The sequence below is a fragment of the Salmo salar genome, chromosome 10 (assembly GCF_965601325.2).
Source record: "Salmo salar chromosome 10, fSalSal1, whole genome shotgun sequence".
Classification (NCBI taxonomy): domain Eukaryota; kingdom Metazoa; phylum Chordata; class Actinopteri; order Salmoniformes; family Salmonidae; genus Salmo; species Salmo salar.
This window is the reverse complement of record NC_138300.1, coordinates 123,025,460-123,046,661: the sequence shown is the minus strand read 5'-3', so window position 1 is coordinate 123,046,661 and position 21,202 is coordinate 123,025,460. Positions and strand designations below refer to the sequence as shown.

Here is a 21,202-nt window from a genome sequence, read left to right as displayed (position 1 = left end):
TTTGGTGTACTGAAAAATACTCTGATGTCCGTCTTTTATTTTTCTGCCATTTTTCTACCTGGCTGGCTGGCTGGCTACACACACAGTGTGAAGGTTATTTACAGTAGGAGATGGGCTTCTATCATCTTATCTTTTATCATTCTATTTGGGCTTCGATCTAAAAGGTAGCTAGCAAATGTGAAACGGATTAAAATGACAAGAGTTGACAGCTGTATGAGTTCACCATTTACACAACATATGCTGCAACTTTTTGTAATTTTAATAGTTTGTTTCATATTGGCTGGCTTCCAACAATAGCTGAATTTGCAAAGCTAGCGAGTACCAATTCCGTTTCAGTGGTGTTTGCTATAATCTTTGCTACCCGGGTTAAATAAAGGTGAAATAAAATAAATAAATAAATAAAAGTTCCCTTGCGACAATTTAGCTTTTGTACCGAGACCATTAAATATATTTAAGACAATGGAAGAAGAGAGTGAAGTTCTGTTCAGTTTGGACTTCAGTTTATCGCTAACCTTATCACAGGGACTTTGAAGCACTAATTTACATCATCTGCATGCTGATCTTGGAATAAATTGACGATAGCAAAGACTCCATATAGTACCTATTCCACATAAATGGAATAGGTACTAGCTAGCTTAATAGTTAATATTTGCGTGCTAGCTCTGCATATTCAGCTAGTGTGTGTGCGCGATTGACTGGATTAACCTCACGTCAGTTACCTGCATTGAGTGCCTTTCAGACAGTAGACACGACCCCTCTGTTACCTTGCCAACTAAGGAACTGGCGTGGATCAAACCATTGTGAAAAATGGGTGGGGGGGGGGGGGGGTCGCAATCTTTTGAAACTTAAAAACGCGCTATTAAGTGTCTATAATCAACACAATTGCTTTCATTGCGTATTATTAATATTATTTAAATTACATAGTTATGTTTCAGTGATATATCGGGGGGGACAAATCATATTTTTCCCAGGATGGGGGGGGGGGGGTGGTGTCCCCCCCGGGATTTCCGCCCCTGCATGTAGGGCTGACGTTTGCATGTGTAAGAAATCCTTACAAAAAATAAAAATAAAAACAGAAATCAACTAATACAACATTTTATTCGCATGTAATTCATTTTAGGCACATGTATTTACAGTGCTTTCAGGAAGTGTTCACACCCCTTGACTTATTCTGTTGTTACAGCCTGAATTTAAAATGGATTACATTTAGATTTGTCTTCGCTGACCTACTCACAATATCCTATAATGTCAAAGTTGAATCATGTTTAAAAAAAATGATATATATATATATTTTAAACATGACTCAGGGGTGTAAATACTTACTGTATGTAAATTCAATATTTCTGTATTACATTTTTTATAAATTTGCAAAAATGTCTAAAAATGTGTTTTCACTTCATCATTATGGGGTATTGTGTATAGATGGGTGAGAAAAACACTCAATTTAATCAACTTGGAATTCAGGTTGTAACACAACAAAATGTGGAATAAGTCAAGGGGTATGAATACTTTCTGAAGGCACTGAACAAAAATATAAACACAACATAAAGTGTTGGTCCCATGTTTCATCAACTGAAATTAAAAAAAATCCCAGAAATGTTCCCTACGCACTTATCTCTCAAAAAAAGCATATTTCTTTAAATATTTTGTGAACCAATTTGTTTACATCACTGTTAGTGAACATTTCTCCTTTTCCAATATAATCCATCCACCTGACAGGTGTGGCATATCAAGTAGCTGACTAAAAAGCATGATCATTACACAGGTGAAATTGTGCTGGGGACAATACAAGGCCACTAAAATGTGCAGTTTTGTCACACAACACAATGCAACAGATGTCTCAAGTTGAGGGAGCGTGCAATTGGCATGCTGACTGCAGGAATGTCCACTAGCGCTGTTGCAAGATAATTTAATGTTCATTTCTCTACCATAAGCCACCTCCAATGTCATTTTAGAGAATTTGGCAGTACGTCCAACCTGCCTCACAACCGCAGATAACCACGTGTAACCACACCAGCCCAGGACCTCCACATCCGGCTTCATCACCTGCGGCATCATCTGAGACCAGCCACACGGACAGCTGATGAAACTGTGGGTTTGTCTGAGACCAGCCACCCGGACAGCTGATGAAACTGTGGGTTTGTCTGAGACCAGCCACCCGGACAGCTGATGAAACTGTGGGTTTGTCTGAGACCAGCCACCCGGACAGCTGATGAAACTGTGGGTTTGTCTGAGACCAGCCACCCGGACAGCTGATGAAACTGTGGGTTTGTCTGAGACCAGCCACCCGGACAGCTGATGAAACTGTGGGTTTCGCACAACCAAAGAATTTCTGCACAAACTGTCAGAAACCGTCTCAGGGAAGCTCATCTGCGTGCTCGTCATCCTCACCAGGGTCTTGACCTGACTGCAGTTTGGCATCGCAACTCAGTGGGCAAATACTCACCTTCAATGACCACTGGTACGCTGGAGAAGTGTGCTCTTCACGGATGAATCCCGGTTTCAACTGTACTGGGCAGATGGCAGACAGCGTGTATGGCGTGTGGGTGAGCGGTTTACTGATGGCAATGCTGTGAATAGAGTGCCCTATGGTGGGGATGGGGTTATGGTATGGGCAAGGCATAAGCTACGGATAATGATTTTATCGATGGCAATTTGAATACAGAGATACCGTGACAAAATCCTGAGGCCCATTGTTGTGCCATTCATCCTCCGCCATCACCTCGTGTTTCAGCATGATAATGCACTGTCCCATGTCGCAAGGATCTGGACACAATTCCTGGAAGCTGAAAATGTCCGAGTTCTTCCATGGCCTGCAAACTCACCAGACATGTCACCCATTGAGCATGTTTGGGATGCTCTGGATCGACTTGTACGACAGCGTGTTCCAGGTCCAGCCAATATCCAGCCATTGAAGAGGAGTGGGAAAACATTCCACAGGCCACAATCAACAGCCTGATCAACTCTATGTGAAGGAGATGTGTAGCGCTGCATGAGGCAAATGGTGGTCACACCAGATACTGACTGGTTTTCTGATCCACACCCCTACTTTTGTTTAAGGTATCTGTGACCAACAGATGTATATCTGTATTCCCAGTCATGTGAAATCCATAGATTAGGGCATAATGAATATATTTAAATTGACTGATTTCCTTATATAAACTGTAACTCAGTAAAATCTCTGAAATTGTTGCATTTATATATTTTTGTTCAGTATATTATTTAAAGATACAAAAATACTTCTACAGTATGATTTACAAAATATATATTCAAAACAAAAAATACATATTTGATGTACTGTGTATGTTACTCAAAAACATTGGACACATTTGAATTGACTATATAAAAAAAACAGCAGTTTGATATTGAACTTAAAACTGTTTTCTTCAGAATTGCATTTCTCATCTCATCTAGCTGAGAAATAATGTTTCCTCACTATACTATCATGCATTTCTCATCTCATCTAGCTGAGAATTAAGGTTTATCACTATACTACCAAGCATTTCTCATCTCATCTAGCTGAGAAGTAAGGTTTATCACTATACTACCAAGCATTTCTCATCTCATCTAGCTGAGAAGTAAGGTTTATCACTATACTACCAAGCATTTCTCATCTCATCTAGCTGAGAAGTAAGGTTTCCTCACTATACTACCAAGCAGCCCTGCAACAGCATCTGCATTTACGTCACACATTCATCAGTCATCAGCGTAATATTTATATCAAACTGTATTACGAGTGTAAATGAAAAAACACAAATCATTTTTAAAAGGCTATTTGGCTACAATGGCAGTTGGTGGCACCCGAGACACTGGCAGACACTGGCACCTCACTCCTGCCAGCTTTTCCCCGTCATCCCTGGGATTCAAACCAGCAACCTTTAGGTTACTGGACCGCTTCTCTAGAGTCAAGGCTACCGCTTCCCCCAGAGGCCAGGGGTTTAGATCCTGGTGAGGAAGCCCAGTCTGAGGCTGGATGGCAGCTGCAGTAGCTCCAGGGCCTGAGAGGATGGGGTGAAGGGGAAGGTGACCTGGAAACGATACTGGGTGTCCAGCATCAGCTGGGAGGATCCCCCTTCACGGTCCTGGAGCAAGCCCTGGGGACAAGGGAAATACATTCATTTCCTACATTTAATTCATGGAAATGGTTTTGGATTGATTTCCATATACTGGAACTGCTGTGATTAAAATCATTTCATAATAATCCAGGTGCACATGATCCTTGTCACATGATCGAGATCGGGATGCACATTTACACCTTACCTGAACTTTGCGGACAAACGACGGTGCCACCCTTTTCTCGAAATCATCAATGGGCGTGTAAGAATTCAGAATCTTGACAATCTAGAGCAGGAAAAAAAAAAAAAGGTTCTGTCAGTGACACCGAGTAATATTCACAAAAACAGTCAATCTAAAATACTGCTCAAAGCATTATGGGTAATGTAGCACAGCAAGAGTCATCCACTAGATCCAGCCGCGGGCTGATCCTTTCTTCAGTGGATCGTCGGAGGACTGGAACATAATTACTAATAATTTACAGACTGTAAACTGACCGCAAGAATCCCAAACATATGTAATATTTGACTAAAACATAATAATTTCAAACCTTCCTTATGTAACAGTATAGCTTCCGTCTCTCTCCTCGCCCCAACCTGGGCTCGAACCAGGGACCCTCTGCACACATCAACAACTGACACCCCCACGAAGCATCGTTACCCATCGCGCCACAAAAACCGCGGCAGAGCAAAGGGGAACAACTACTTCAGGTCTCGGAGCGAGTGACATCACCCGATTGAAACGCTATTAGCGCGCACCACCGCTAACTAGCTAGCCATTTCACATCGGTTACACTTACATTTGTACACACACACACACACACACACACACACACACACACACACACACACACACACACATATTATGCGTGGGAATACTTGGGAACAGATGTCCCAAATTAAAATCACTTGGAGCTGATTTCCTGGTGCTTTTACAGTGTTTATAAATAAACCCCCCCCGCAGGCCACCAGTTGGGGAACCCTCTAGTACATCTTCCTTCAGTACCTGTACAGTGTTGAGTTCAGAGCATTGTTCTACGATTTCCTTAGCGTCGTCATCAGTGGTCTTGTTGACCTGCAGCAGCCAGGCAGCTTGACACAGAGGCTTCAGAGTTTCCATGGCACTGGTACCCTGCACCAGGTCCTTCTCCTTCAGCCACTCCTCCAGGTAACTGATGTTACACCTGCAAAACAGGTAGCCTAGCGGTTAAGAGCGTTCGGCCAGTAAACGAAAGGTCACTGGATTGAGTCACCTGGAAAACAAAACAGGTAACTGATGTTACATCTGGACACGTTGCTATGTTACCTACAGTAACACACAGACAGGTACCTGAAACATGTTGCTATGTTACCTACAGTAACACACAGACAGGTACCTGAAACATGTTGCTACGTTACCTACAGTAACACACAGACAGGTACCTGAAACATGTTGCTATGTTACCTACAGTAACACACAGACAGGTACCTGAAACATGTTGCTACGTTACCTACAGGAACTCACAGACAGGTACCTGAAACATGTTGCTATGTTACCTACAGTAACACACAGACAGGTACCTGGAAACATGTTGCTACGTTACCTACAGTAACACACAGACAGGTACCTGGAACATGTTGCTATGTTACCTAGGATACAGACAGGTACCTGAAACATGTTGCTACGTTACCTACAGTAACACACAGACAGGTACCTGGAAACATGTTGCTACGTTACCTACAGTAACACACAGACAGGTACCTGAAACATGTTGCTATGTTACCTAGGATACAGACAGGTACCTGGAACATGTTGCTACGTTACCTACAGTAACACACAGACAGGTACCTGGAAACATGTTGCTACGTTACCTACAGTAACACACAGACAGGTACCTGAAACATGTTGCTATGTTACCTAGGATACAGACAGGTACCTGGAACATGTTGCTACGTTACCTACAGTAACACACAGACAGGTACCTGAAACATGTTGCTACGTTACCTAGGATACAGACAGGTAACTGAAACATGCTGTTACGTTTAACATACGTTGTAGGAACTTCCACTGTTTGCTGGGGAGGATTTAACTTTCCATCTCTTCCTCTGTTTCTTCTTGTTCAACACACACACACACACACACACACACACACACACACACACACACACACACACACACACACACACACACACACACACACACACACACACACACACACACCCCTACCTGATCTGCATGCCCTTCCTACAGGAGCACATGTCTTTGCGTAGCAGGATGTTGTTGAGTGTGGCCGCACCCACCAGGAAGAAAGTCTGTTTCACAGCCTGTTGGGACAACACAGGGTCAGAGACAAACACAGGTAGATGTTGGACAACACAGGGTCAGAGACAAACACAGGTAGATGTTGGACAACACAGGGTCAGACACAGGTAGATGTTGGACAACACAGGGTCAGACACAAACACAGGTAGATGTTGGACAACACAGGGTCAGACACAGTTAGATGTTGGGACAACACAGGGTCAGAGACAGGTAGATGCGATTAATATAACCTGAAAATCATAGAGGTCCAAGAATCGGACCCCCCCCCCACAATCTCTTACCTGTCTGACCAGCCCCTGAGTGCCCCCCCCCCCCCTCCTCCTCCTACCTGTCTGACCCCCCCCCTTCCTACCTGTCTGACCAGCCCCTGAGTGACCCCCCCTCCTCCTACCTGTCTGACCCCCCCCCCTTCCTACCTGTCTGACCAGCCCCTGAGTGCCCCCCCCCCTCCTCCTCCTACCTGTCTGACCCCCCCCCCCCTTCCTACCTGTCTGACCAGCCCCTGAGTGACCCCCCCTCCTCCTACCTGTCTGACCCCCCCCCCCCTACCTGTCTGACCAGCCCCTGAGTGACCCCCCCCCCTCCTCCAACCTGCGATTCCCCCCCCATATCTCCTACCTGTCTGACCAGCCCCTCCTCCATCCCGTGCTGACTCATAGTGATGTGGTACAGACTGAGCTGCTGGAGGAGAGAAGAGATGGTGTAGATCTCCTGGTCCTCATAGATACTGTTGGAACGCTTACGGAAACCTGTAGGCTTCATACTAGAGATTCCCTGGAGACTCTCATGCTCCAGCATACCAGGAACTGGAGGAAACAGACACACACTCCTTACGTAGAACAGGTACTGTACGCATGCGCGAATGAATGAAAACCTTTATTGTTTCATGAAAAGGGCAATACTTTCTTGGATTTCTACAAATATTTAATGGAAAGTGACTATAAATGTATGTATCATATCAACGTACCATTGTAGAATAATAGTGAAGACATCAAAACGCTAAAATAAAATATATGGAATCATGTAGTAACCAAAAAAAAAAGTGTTAAACGAATCAAAATATATTTTAGATTTAGATTCTTCAAAGTTGCCACCCTTTGCCTTGATGACAGCGTTGCACACTCTTGGTATTCTCTCAACCAGCTTCATGAGGTAGTCACCTGGAATACATTTAAATGAACAAGGTGTGCCTTGTTAAAAGTTCATTTGTGGAATTTCTTTCAACTGTTCTGTGTCAATCAGGCCTTCATGGTCGAATTGCTGCAAAAAAAAACACTACTAAAGGACACCGATAAGAAGAAGAGACTTGCTCTGGCACCCCAATGGTGGAACAAGCTCCCTCACGACGCCAGGACAGCGGAGTCAATCACCACCTTCCGGAGACACCTGAAACCCCACCTCTTTAAGGAATACCTGGTAAGAAGAGACTTGCTTGGGCCAAGAAACACGAGCAATGGACATTAGACCGGTGGAAATCGGTCTGATGAGTCCAAATTAGAGATTTTTGGTTCCAACCGCCGTGTCTTTGTGAGACGCAGAGGAGGTGAACGGATGATCTCTGCATGTGTAGTTCCCACCGTGAAGCATGGAGGAGGTGGTGTGATGGTGCTTTGCTGGTGACACGGTCAGTGATTTATTTAGAATTCAAGATACACTTAACCAGCATGGCTACCACAGCATTCTGCAGTGATACGCCATCCCATCTGGTTTGCGCTTAGTGGGAAACCCCCTCTACTACCTGTAGGCATGCCAAGAGTGTGCAAAGCTGTCATCAAGGCAAAGGGTGGCTACTTTGAAGAATCTAAAATATATTTTGATTTGTTTAACACTTTTTGGGTTACTACATGATTCCATATGTGTTATTTCATAGTTTTGATGTCTTCACTACTATTCTACAACGTAGAAAATAGTAAAAAATAAAGAAAGAAAAACCCTGAAAATGAGTAGGTGTGTCCAAACTTTTTTTTTAAATTGGTACTGCACATCATGTTGTTATGTTATGAGAGTAACCTACCGATCATAGGCACAAGAGTCTTCTCCATAACAGATATAAACTGGTGGTAGATACGGATGGCCAGATCACTGAAGATCTGCCTGTGTTCAGACAAGTCAAAGTTCTGCAAGCAGTTCTTATTCTGACGCGGAGAGTTCTGTTTCATAAACTCCTGTGGAAAATGTGAGATAAAATAAACATTTTATAACAACAACAACAACAACAGATCTTTAGGCCAGAGTATTACTACGCAATATGAAACAAAATATGGACTGGTACATTTATCTGTGGATAGAACCCCTGAAGGTGTGCAGTATAAACATGGTAGAGGGACAATCCTACCTCTTCTCCACTGTACTGCTTCAGACAGTTGAGCATGTGGTACATGTTCGAGAGCCAGAATGACAGCAATTCAAAATCTGCTTGGTGATCCTGAGACAGGTAAACAATGACAACAACATAAAAAAACAACAAAAATCCTGAGAATATCCGCATTTGAATGTAAACAAGGTCATTCATTTCCCCCCCCCCCCCCCCCCCTCAGGGACAAAAGAAGAAGAGCTTAGAGTGAGTGGCCTGTTATGAGTTTTCAGAGTCGTATGAAGAACTACGAAATGCAGAACAGGAACAGGAATAGAGCACTGACTCATCTTACCGTGATGACCTTCTTAACCCCGCTGATTATGGCGTTCATGAGAGACTTGAGCTTTGCTCCGTCGTTCAGGTAGTCAGCGTGGCGGACACACATGAAGAGAAGCTGGGCGGCCATGTTGGGGATCATGTTCACCACCACCCCCCTGGGTTTCAGGTCTGCAAACATAGGAGGACAGTTATAAACATGGACCAGATAAACGGATACACATGAAGAGAAGCTGGGCGGCCATGTTGGGGATCATGTTCACCACCACCCCCCTGGGCTTCAGGTCTGCAAACATAGGAGGACAGTTACAAACATGGACCAGATAAACGGATACACATGAAGAGAAGCTGGGCGGCCATGTTGGGGATCATGTTCACCACCACCCCTCTGGGTTTCAGGTCTGCAAACATAGGAGGACAGTTACAAACATGGGCCAGATTAACGGATACACATGAAGAGAAGCTGGGCGGCCATGTTGGGGATCATGTTCACCACCACCCCTCTGGGTTTCAGGTCTGCAAACAAACATAGGAGGACAGTTACAAACATGGGCCAGATTAACGGATACACATGAAGAGAAGCTGGGCGGCCATGTTGGGGATCATGTTCACCACCACCCCTCTGGGTTTCAGGTCTGCAAACAAACATAGGAGGACAGTTACAAACATGGGCCAGATTAACGGATACACATGAAGAGAAGCTGGGCGGCCATGTTGGGGATCATGTTCACCACCACCCCCCTGGGTTTCAGGTCTGCAAACAAACATAGGAGGACAGTTACAAACATGGGCCAGATAAACGGATACACATGAAGAGAAGCTGGGCGGCCATGTTGGGGATCATGTTCACCACCACCCCCCTGGGTTTCAGGTCTGCAAACAAACATAGGAGGACAGTTACAAACATGGGCCAGATTAACGGATACACATGAAGAGAAGCTGGGCGGCCATGTTGGGGATCATGTTCACCACCACCCCCCTGGGTTTCAGGTCTGCAAACAAACATAGGAGGACAGTTACAAACATGGGCCAGATTAACGGATACACATGAAGAGAAGCTGGGCGGCCATGTTGGGGATCATGTTCACCACCACCCCCCTGGGTTTCAGGTCTGACAAAGAACCGAGTGGTAGGACACACAATGGAAAGCTTTTTGCAATTAAAAAAAAAAATTAAGGTCATTCGTTATTGGACAAGTGCAGGTAGTCCCTCCCCGTTTCAGTCTTTTCTTCGATTTGGTGACTAATGAACACAACCCAGTTACAGACATGAGCCAAACTCTGTATACTGCTGCTGCTGCTGTTTGACACGTCACACTTTCATAGTGAGAACTAGTTGTTAGTTCATCCTCTCAGGCTCATGTGATCTATTTTCTTAGGCCATGTAGACCTGTGTGGTCATGTGATACTATAAAAAAATGTAAAAAACTGTGTCAACTCCAACAAGAATGGTGACGTGTTCAGTACCCAGAATGGTGACGTGTTCAGTACCCAGAATGGTGACGTGTTCAGTACCCAGAATGGTGACGTGTTCAGTACCCAGAATAATGATGTGTTCAGTACCCAGAATAATGATGTGTTCAGTACCCAGAATAATGACGTGTTCAGTACCCAGAATGGTGACGTGTTCAGTACCCAGAATGGTGACGTGTTCAGTACCCAGAATGGTGACGTGTTCAGTACCCAGAATGGTGACGTGTTCAGTACCCAGAATGGTGACGTGTTCAGTACCCAGAATAATGACGTGTTCAGTACCCAGAATAATGATGTGTTCAGTACCCAGAATGATGTGTTCAGTACCCAGAATGATGATGTGTTCAGTACCCAGAATAATGACGTGTTCAGTACCCAGAATAATGATGTGTTCAGTACCCAGAATGGTGACGTGTTCAGTACCCAGAATGGTGACGTGTTCAGTACCCAGAATGGTGACGTGTTCAGTACCCAGAATAATGATGTGTTCAGTACCCAGAATGACGTGTTCAGTACCCAGAATAATGACGTGTTCAGTACCCAGAATGACGTGTTCAGTACCCAGAATGGTGATGTGTTCAGTACCCAGAATAATGACGTGTTCAGTACCCAGAATAATGACGTGTTCAGTACCCAGAATGATGATGTGTTCAGTACCCAGAATAATGACGTGTTCAGTACCCAGAATAATGACGTGTTCAGTACCCAGAATAATGACGTGTTCATTACCCAGAATAATGACGTGTTCAGTACCCAGAATAATGACGTGTTCAGTACCCAGAATAATGACGTGTTCAGTACCCAGAATAATGACGTGTTCAGTACCCAGAATGGTGATGTGTTCAGTATCCAGAATAATGACGTGTTCAGTACCCAGAATAATGACGTGTTCAGTACCCAGAATGACGTGTTCAGTACCCAGAATGGTGATGTGTTCAGTACCCAGAATAATGACGTGTTCAGTACCCAGAATAATGACGTGTTCAGTACCCAGAATAATGACGTGTTCAGTACCCAGAATGGCAACGTGTTCAGTACCCAGAATGGCGACGTGTTCAGTACCCAGAATAATGACGTGTTCAGTACCCAGAATAATGATGTGTTCAGTACCCAGAATAATGACGTGTTCAGTACCCAGAATGGCGACGTGTTCATTACCCAGAATGGTGACGTGTTCAGTACCCAGAATAATGACGTGTTCAGTACCCAGAATGACGTGTTCAGTACCCAGAATAATGACGTGTTCAGTACCCAGAATAATGACGTGTTCAGTACCCAGAATGGTGACGTGTTCAGTACCCAGAATGGTGACGTGTTCAGTACCCAGAATGGTGACGTGTTCAGTACCCAGAATAATGACGTGTTCAGTACCCAGAATAATGACGTGTTCAGTACCCAGAATAATGACGTGTTCAGTACCCAGAATAATGACGTGTTCAGTACCCAGAATAATGACGTGTTCAGTACCCAGAATGGTGACGTGTTCAGTACCCAGAATGGCGACGTGTTCAGTACCCAGAATAATGACGTGTTCAGTACCCAGAATAATGACGTGTTCAGTACCCAGAATAATGACGTGTTCAGTACCCAGAATAATGACGTGTTCAGTACCCAGAATAATGACGTGTTCAGTACCCAGAATAATGACGTGTTCAGTACCCAGAATGGCGACGTGTTCAGTACCCAGAATAATGACGTGTTCAGTACCCAGAATAATGACGTGTTCATTACCCAGAATAATGTATTGAATGAGCTTGGGTTCATCCTCCCTCTTGTACTCCAACATTCCGAGGTATTCTTTGGGAATAGTGGGCGCTGGCGTTTGATTGGCTGAGGAAGAAACCCACCCCCAAAAAACAGGAAATTAGCTGAATATCAAATGTGATAGAATGTAGCAGAAGTTTGCCTTGTCAGTTTATAATCGCGGTACCTTTCTCGGATGTTTGAAGACTCTTGATTTTATTTTGTAGCTTCCTTATCAACCGTTCCTTCATGTCGAGCTGTTCTTCAAAGTCCTGGAATAACATGTGAGTACACATTACCCACACACATTACACACATTACCCACACACACATTACACACATTACACACACACACATTACACACATCCCACACAGTCACACACAGTCAGTCACACACAGTCAGTCACACACAGTCAGTCACACACAGTCAGTCACACACACACACACAGTCAGTCACACACACACACACAGTCAGTCACACACACACACACAGTCAGTCACACACACAGTCAGTCACACACACAGTCAGTCACACACACAGTCAGTCACACACACACACACACACAGTCAGTCACACACACACACAGTCAGTCACACAGTCACACACAAACAGCCAGTCAGTCACACACACAGCCAGTCAGTCACAAATAAACAGTCAGTCACACACACACACAGTCACAAATAAACAGCCAGTCACACACACAGTCAGTCACACACAGTCAGTCAGTCACACACAGTCAGTCAGAAATAAACAGTCAGTCACACACAGTCAGTCACACACAGTCAGTCAGAAATAAACAGTCAGTCACACAGTCACAAACAGTGACAAACAAAGTCAGTCACAAACAGTCAGTCACAAACAGTCAGTCACAAACAGTCAGTCACAAACAGTCAGTCACAAACAGTCAGTCACAAACAGTGACAAACAAATCGTCAGTCACAAACAGTCACAAACAAATCGTCAGTCACAAACAGTGACAAACAAATCGTCAGTCACAAACAGTCACAAACAAATCGTCAGTCACAAACAGTGACAAACAAATCGTCAGTCACAAACAGTCACAAACAAATCGTCAGTCACAAACAAATCGTCAATCACACACACAGTCACAAACAAATCGTCAATCACACACACAGTCACAAACAAATCGTCAGTCACACACACAGTCACAAACAAATCGTCAGTCACCCTCACAGCCCCCCCCACCCCAACACACCATGTTCTCTGCAGTGAGTCGCGATGTCTCCTGACTGAATCTGGCCTTGGCCTCGACCTCGGCGTTCTTCTGTCTCCTGAGCACCTCCTCCAGCTCCTCCACCCTCCTCTCCACCTCCTCCTTCTCCCGCTCCACCTGCTCATGCTGCTCCAACAGCCTGAACACAGAGGTTAGGGGGTCAGTTGGGATCAGAATAGTAATGACGGCTTGGTTGTGGTCTTGTGTGGTTCAGTTGGTGAGAGAGTGTGGTGCTAGCATGTCGAGATAGTGGTTGTGGGTTCAATTCCCATTCCAATACATACATACATACATACATACATACATACATACATACATACATACATACATACATACATGCGTGTGTGATTCACATACATACACACACACACATGCATGCGTGTGTGATTCACATACATACATACATACATACATACATACATACATACAGTAAATGTATGCACTCACAGTCCTGGAAGTCACTTTGGATAAAAGCATCTGCAGACAATGGAATATTGTGATATGATTTCAGGGCTTGAGGACGTACTACTGTACCTGCGTTGGGAGGCTTCCTCTTCAACATTCATCTCAAGCTTTTTGGACATCTCCTCAATTTTCTCTAACAAACAAAAAGAGACAAAAAAAAGAGATAAATGATTGGAATGACTTCCTGAGTTGACTGGATAACGATGACACTGACCCCGAACCTATAGACCTTAGTGATGGTGTATTGTACTGTGTCTACCTGTCATCCCTCTAGCCTGCTCCTCCAGTCGGTCTTCCAGTTCCTGTTTATGTCGTTGTAGCTCTGACACCGTCTGCTTCAGCTCAGGTATGACCATGTTTTCCTGGTTCAGCCTGCTCACCTCCTGGCCGATGCTGTCGTTGACGGACATTTTTTCTTGGAACAGTTTTTGCAGCTGATTGTTTTCGTTCTGCAGGTGTTCCACCTTGAACGTCAGCCCCTCTATCTGACTGTCGGAGACATCTTTCTGTTCCTTCTGCTTTCTCTCCAGCACTCTGTCGGCAGACAGACCAACAACAACAACACCTTCATTCACTAGCCTTAGATGTCAAATGATCACAGTGTGAAACAGAGATTTCTTATTTTCTAAACACTTCACTTGTTATTGGCTTGAGGGTGCTATTTTCACATCCGGATGAAAAGTGTGCCCAAAGTATACTCCCTGCTATTAAGGCTCAGAAGGTAGGATATGCATATAATTGGTAGATTTGGATAGAAAATGTTTATGGGACATATTGGAGTGCCAACAGAAGAAGCTCGTCAAAGGTAAGGCATGAATTACATCGTTATTTCTGAGTTTTGTGTCGCGCCTGGAGGGATGAAATATGATTGTCAGTGTTTGTTTGTTGGCGGACTATCCTCAGATTATAGCGTAATTTGCTTTCGCCGTAAAGCCTTGATGAAATCTGACACGGTGGCTAGAAATACAAGAAGTTCAGCTTCAATTTGGTGTATTGCACTTGTGAATGTATGAAAGTTAAATATTTGTAATAATTTTTGAATTTGGCGCTCTGCCATTAAACCGGATCCCGATCCCGTTAACGGGATTTCAGCCATAAGAAGTCAATAACGTTTATTCCTCACATTGGGGCAGAACGGCCATGTGAATCCTTACAGTAGGAGTACTAACATTATGTCACGTAGCAGCTGCTTTTATCCACAGACACCTCCAGCACAGTGAATGCATACGTTTTTAAGGACATGTGATCTCTGTGGGAATTGAACCCACAACCTTGGGATAGCTTGCATCATGACAGTGACCATACAGCAGGGGGTTTGTGGAGACAGCACAAACAGATCTGGGACCTGTATGGGGGGGTTTGTGGAGACAGCACAAACAGATCTGGGATCTGTAGGGGGGGGTTTGTGGAGACAGCACAAACAGATCTGGGATCTGTAGGGGGGGGGGGGGGGGGGGTTTGTGGAGACAGCACAAACAGATCTGGGATCTGTAGGGGGGGGTTTGTGGAGACAGCACAAACAGATCTGGGACCTGTAGGGGGGTTTGTGGAGACAGCACAAACAGATCTGGGACCTGTAAGGGGGGTTTGTGGAGACAGCACAAACAGATCTGGGACCTGTAGGGGGGTTTGTGGAGACAGCACAAACAGATCTGGGATCTGTAGGGGGGGGTTTGTGGAGACAGCACAAACAGATCTGGGATCTGTAGGGGGGGGTTTGTGGAGACAGCACAAACAGATCTGGGACCTGTAGGGGGGGGTTTGTGGAGACAGCACAAACAGATCTGGGACCTGTAGAGGGGGGTTTGTGGAGACAGCACAAACAGATCTGGGACCTGTAGGGGGGGGTTTGTGGAGACAGCACAAACAGATCTGGGACCTGTAGGGGGGGGGGGTTTGTGGAGACAGTACAAACAGATCTGGGACCAGGGTTAATGTAGAGATCCAGAGTGGATGGGAAAAACCAAACGTGTCATACCTGGTAGCTTTCTGCAGCCCATCAAAAGCCGTCAACAGATCCCCAGCTTCATACATCTGGTCTGGCCCATCGGAGGCCAACCTTTTAACAAAAAAAACATGTGTAAACTGGATTGAACCCATCATGTCCCAAATACGCATAGAATAATATAGCTACATATGTATAGAATTGACACTACCTGGAAATGACCTCGTCTTCCATCATGCCACCAAGAAGTTGTCTTGTAATCACACTCATCTTAGCTATAAGAAAAGAGTCACAAACGATCATGGCCTGACAACAAAATCCTTTGGAAGCACTTCATCCTTTTCACACCATCATGCCGACCTGAACCACACTGGACCGGACCTGAACCACCCTGTACTGGACCTGAACCACACTGGACCTGAACCACCCTGTACTGGACCTGAACCATCCTGGACCTGAACCACCCTGTACTGGATCTGAACCACCCTGGACCTGAACCACCCTGTACTGGACCGGACCTGAACCACCTTGTACTGGACCTGAACCACCCTGTACTGGACCTGAACCACCCTGTACTGGACCGGACCTGAACCACCCTGTACCGGACCGGAACCACCCTGTACCGGACCGGAACCACCCTGTACCGGACCGGAACCACCCTGTACTGGACCGGAACCACCCTGTACTGGACCGGACCTGAACCACCCTGTACTGGACCGGACCTGAACCACCCTGTACTGGACCGGACCCACCCTGGACCTGACCCACCCTGGACCTGACCCACCCGGTACTGGACCTGACCTGAACCACACTGTACCGGACCCACCCTGGACCTGACCCACCCTGGACCTGACCCACCCGGTACTGTACCGGACCTGAACCACACTGTACTGGCTCGGATATTTTCTTTTCACATTGTCCTTTCCACTGCATCAGCAACTATGGTGGGTAGCCAGGCCAGTACAGGGCACAGTAGTGTGAATTAACCCGCAGAGTAGATCTACTGTACCTATCGCTTCTTCTGACTGCCCCTTCATTCTCCGGTCCAGATCATCTCTCTGGGTTTGGAGGTTATGAAGATCCTTCCGTAACTCAGGTATGACCTTGGAAGAGGAAAATCAATGAACTAACCAACCAACCAATCAATACATTCATCCATCCATCAATCAATACGTCAGTCAAGTAATCCTTCACCCTTTGAACCTCACCTTGATGTGCTTGGTGAGTTGTACGACCAATGACCTTTGAACCCTCACCTTGATGTGCTTGGTGAGCTGTACGACCAATGACCTCACCTTGATGTGCTTGGTGAGCTGTACGACCAATGACCTCACCTTGACGTGCTTGGTGAGCTGTATGACCAATGACCTTTGAACCTCACCTTGACGTGCTTGGTGAGCTGTATGACCAATGACCTCACCTTGATGTGCTTGGTGAGTTGTACGACCAATGACCTTTGAACCCTCACCTTGATGTGCTTGGTGAGCTGTATGACCAATGACCTCACCTTGATGTGCTTGGTGAGCTGTACGACCAATGACCTCACCTTGACGTGCTTGGTGAGTTGTACGACCAATGACCTTTGAACCCTCACCTTGATGTGCTTGGTGAGCTGTACGACCAATGACCTCACCTTGACGTGCTTGGTGAGCTGTATGACCAATGACCTTTGAACCTCACCTTGACGTGCTTGGTGAGTTGTATGACCAATGACCTCACCTTGATGTGCTTGGTGAGCTGTACGACCAATGACCTCACCTTGATGTGCTTGGTGAGCTGTACGACCAATGACCTCACCTTGACGTGCTTGGTGAGTTGTACGACCAATGACCTTTGAACCCTCACCTTGATGTGCTTGGTGAGCTGTATGACCAATGACCTCACCTTGATGTGCTTGGTGAGCTGTACGACCAATGACCTCACCTTGACGTGCTTGGTGAGTTGTACGACCAATGACCCTTGAACCCTCACCTTGATGTGCTTGGTGAGCTGTATGACCAATGACCTCACCTTGATGTGCTTGGTGAGCTGTACGACCAATGACCTCACCTTGACGTGCTTGGTGAGTTGTACGACCAATGACCTTTGAACCTCACCTTGATGTGCTTGGTGAGCTGTACGACCAATGACCTCACCTTGATGTGCTTGGTGAGCTGTACGACCAATGACCTCACCTTGACGTGCTTGGTGAGCTGTATGACCAATGACCTTTGAACCTCACCTTGACGTGCTTGGTGAGCTGTATGACCAATGACCTCACCTTGACGTGCTTGGTGAGCTGTACGACCAATGACCTCACCTTGACGTGCTTGGTGAGCTGTACGACCAATGACCTCACCTTGACGTGCTTGGTGAGCTGTATGACCAATGACCTTTGAACCTCACCTTGACGTGCTTGGTGAGCTGTATGACCAATGACCTCACCTTGATGTGCTTGGTGAGCTGTACGACCAATGACCTCACCTTGACGTGCTTGGTGAGCTGTATGACCAATGACCTTTGAACCTCACCTTGACGTGCTTGGTGAGCTGTACGACCAATGACCTCACCTTGACGTGCTTGGTGAGCTGTATGACCAATGACCTTCAACCTCACCTTGACGTGCTTGGTGAGCTGTATGACCTGGTCCTGTAGATCAGTGTTGACCTGCGCACCCTCCTCCGTCTGTCTCTGCAAGCGGACTCTCTCCTCCTTCAATCTCCTGTTCTCCTCCCTCAGAACCTCCACCTCCTTCTCATGGTCCTCCTTCTGCAGGTCAAGGTTGTTCTCTGCGATCCTGAGAAACTAAACTAGATCAATCTCATGTCCTTTTCACAATACTGGACCTGAACAACACGACCTGAACCATACTGGACCTGACCCATACTGGACCTGACCCATACTGGACCTGAACCATACTGGACCTGAACCATACTGGACCTGACCCATACTGGACCTGACCCATACTGGACCATACTGGACCTGACCCATACTGGACCATGACCCATACTGGACCATGACCCATACTGGACCATGACCCATACTGAACCATACTGGACCATACTGGACCTGACCCATACTGGACCATGACCCATACTGGACCATGACCCATACTGGACCATGACCCATACTGAACCATACTGGACCATACTGGACCATACTGGACCTGACCCATACTGGACCATACTGGACCTGAACCATACTGGACCCATACTGGCCCTGACCCATACTGGATCTGACCCATACTGGCCCTGACCCATACTGGATCTGACCCATACTGGCCCTGACCCATACTGGATCTGACCCATACTGGACCTGACCCATACTGGACCATACTGGACCTGACCCATACTGGACCATACTGGACCTGACCCATACTGGCCCTGACCCATACTGGCCCTGAACCATACTGGACCTGACCCATACTGGACCTGACCCATACTGGACCTGACCCATACTGGACCTGGACCATACTGGACCTGGACCATACTGGACCTGAACCATACTGTACTGGACCATGACCTGACCCATACTGGACCTGATCCATACTGTACTGGACCATACTGGACCATGACCCATACTGGACCATGACCCATACTGGACCATGACCTGAACCATACTGGACCATGACCTGACCCATACTGTACTGGACCATGACCCATACTGGACCTGACCATTACTGTACTGAACCATACTGGACCTGACCCATACTGGACCTGAACCATGACCTGAACCATACTGGCCCTGACCCATACTGGACCTGACCATTACTCTACTGGACCCTGACCCATACTGTACTGGACCCTGACCCATACTGTACTGGACCCTGACCCATACTGTACTGGACCCTGACCCATATTGGACCTGACCATTACTGTACTGGACCATACTGGACCTGACCATTACTGTAATGGACCATGACCTGAACCACACTGGACCATGACCCATACTGGACCATGACCCATACTGGACCAGACCCATACTGGACCATAACCATTACTAGACTGGACCTGAACCTTACTGGACCATGACCTGACCCATATTGGACCTGACCATTACTGTACTGGACCATACTGGACCTGACCATTACTGTAATGGACCATGACCTGAACCACACTGGACCATGACCCATACTGGACCATGACCATTACTAGACTGGACCTGAACCTTACTGGACCATGACCTGACCCATATTGGACCTGACCATTACTGTACTGGACCATACTGGACCTGACCATTACTGTAATGGACCATGACCTGACCCTTACTGGACCATGACCCATACTGGACCTGACCCATACTGTACTGGACCATGACCTGAACCACACTGGACCATGACCCATACTGGACCATGACCCATACTGGACCTGACCCTTACTGGACCATGACCTGACCCATTCTGGACCTGACCATTACTGTAATGGACCATGACCTGACCCATACTGGACCATGACCCCATACTGGACCTGAACCTTACTGGACTGGCTCAGATATTCCCCCTTCACACTGTTCTGTCCAGAACTGTTCCTGCTACTATGGTGGATGAGTAACCAGTGCAGCGCAGTACAGCTTAGCTTGGTTTAGCTCGGAAGTTTAAAAAAAGGTATAGGTACACGAAGCAACTCTTACTTCCTCAATCCATTCCTCAATCCACGAAGGAGTGCTTACATCCTCAATCCACGAAGTAACTCTTAACATCCTCAATCCACAAAGTAACTCGTAACATCCTCAATCCACGAAGTAACTCGTAACATCCTCAATCCACGAAGTAACTCTTAACATCCTCAATCCACAAAGTAACTCTTAACATCCTCAAGCCACAAAGTAACTCCTAACTTCCTTAAACCACAAAGTAACTCTTAATATCCTCAATCCACAAAGTAACTCTTAACATCCTCAATCCACGAAGTAACTCTTAACATCCTCAATCCACGAAGTAACTCTTACTTCCTCAATCCATGAAGTAACTCTTACTTCCTCAATCTTTCTTCTCGTTCCAGATCTTCTCTCAGAGTCGTCTTGATTTGATCGAAGCTGTCTAGAAAATTAAAGAAGTGAAACACAGTATAAATGACATTAACTGGATGGTCTTCTGGACCCATACTTGTTGACATCACCCAAACCTACCTCTGTCCAATCGTGATTAAAACCTGTTAGGGCTAGGGGGCAGTATTTGCACGGCTGGATAAAAAAATGTACCCGATTTAATCTGGTTATTAATCCTACCCAGTAACTAGAATATGCATATACTTATTATATATGGATAGAAAACACCCTAAAGTTTCTAAAACTGTTTGAATGGTGTCTGTGAGTATAACAGAACTCATTTGGCAGGCAAAACCCTGAGACAGATTCTGACAGGAAGTGGATACCTGAT

General features: G+C 45.9%; 1 protein-coding gene across 2 annotated transcripts in view; it reads right to left on the bottom strand.

Annotated features, from left to right (window-relative positions):
• Positions 1-1,079: 1,079 nt before the first annotated feature.
• Positions 1,080-21,202, bottom strand: part of LOC106561778 (unconventional myosin-Vc) — a 56,144-nt gene continuing 36,021 nt past the window's right edge. Inside the window, exons 23-40 of one of the 2 annotated variants that reach the window (XM_045688614.2) lie at positions 20,800-20,863; positions 18,442-18,622; positions 16,856-16,949; positions 16,058-16,121; positions 15,880-15,960; positions 14,161-14,435; positions 13,971-14,034; positions 13,419-13,575; positions 12,389-12,473; positions 12,190-12,288; positions 9,003-9,157; positions 8,690-8,779; positions 8,369-8,519; positions 6,973-7,160; positions 6,259-6,356; positions 5,059-5,236; positions 4,261-4,341; positions 1,080-4,094 (exon numbers count right to left, since the gene is read on the bottom strand). In XM_045688614.2, the coding sequence (XP_045544570.1) occupies positions 3,939-4,094; positions 4,261-4,341; positions 5,059-5,236; positions 6,259-6,356; positions 6,973-7,160; positions 8,369-8,519; positions 8,690-8,779; positions 9,003-9,157; positions 12,190-12,288; positions 12,389-12,473; positions 13,419-13,575; positions 13,971-14,034; positions 14,161-14,435; positions 15,880-15,960; positions 16,058-16,121; positions 16,856-16,949; positions 18,442-18,622; positions 20,800-20,863 (2,261 nt within the window). In that variant the 3' untranslated portion in view covers positions 1,080-3,938. Of the gene's footprint in view, positions 4,095-4,260; positions 4,342-5,058; positions 5,237-6,258; positions 6,357-6,972; positions 7,161-8,368; positions 8,520-8,689; positions 8,780-9,002; positions 9,158-9,398; positions 10,098-12,189; positions 12,289-12,388; positions 12,474-13,418; positions 13,576-13,970; positions 14,035-14,160; positions 14,436-15,879; positions 15,961-16,057; positions 16,122-16,855; positions 16,950-18,441; positions 18,623-20,799; positions 20,864-21,202 lie in introns of those variants that run through there. The other variant, XM_082957462.1, reaches the window with a different exon arrangement.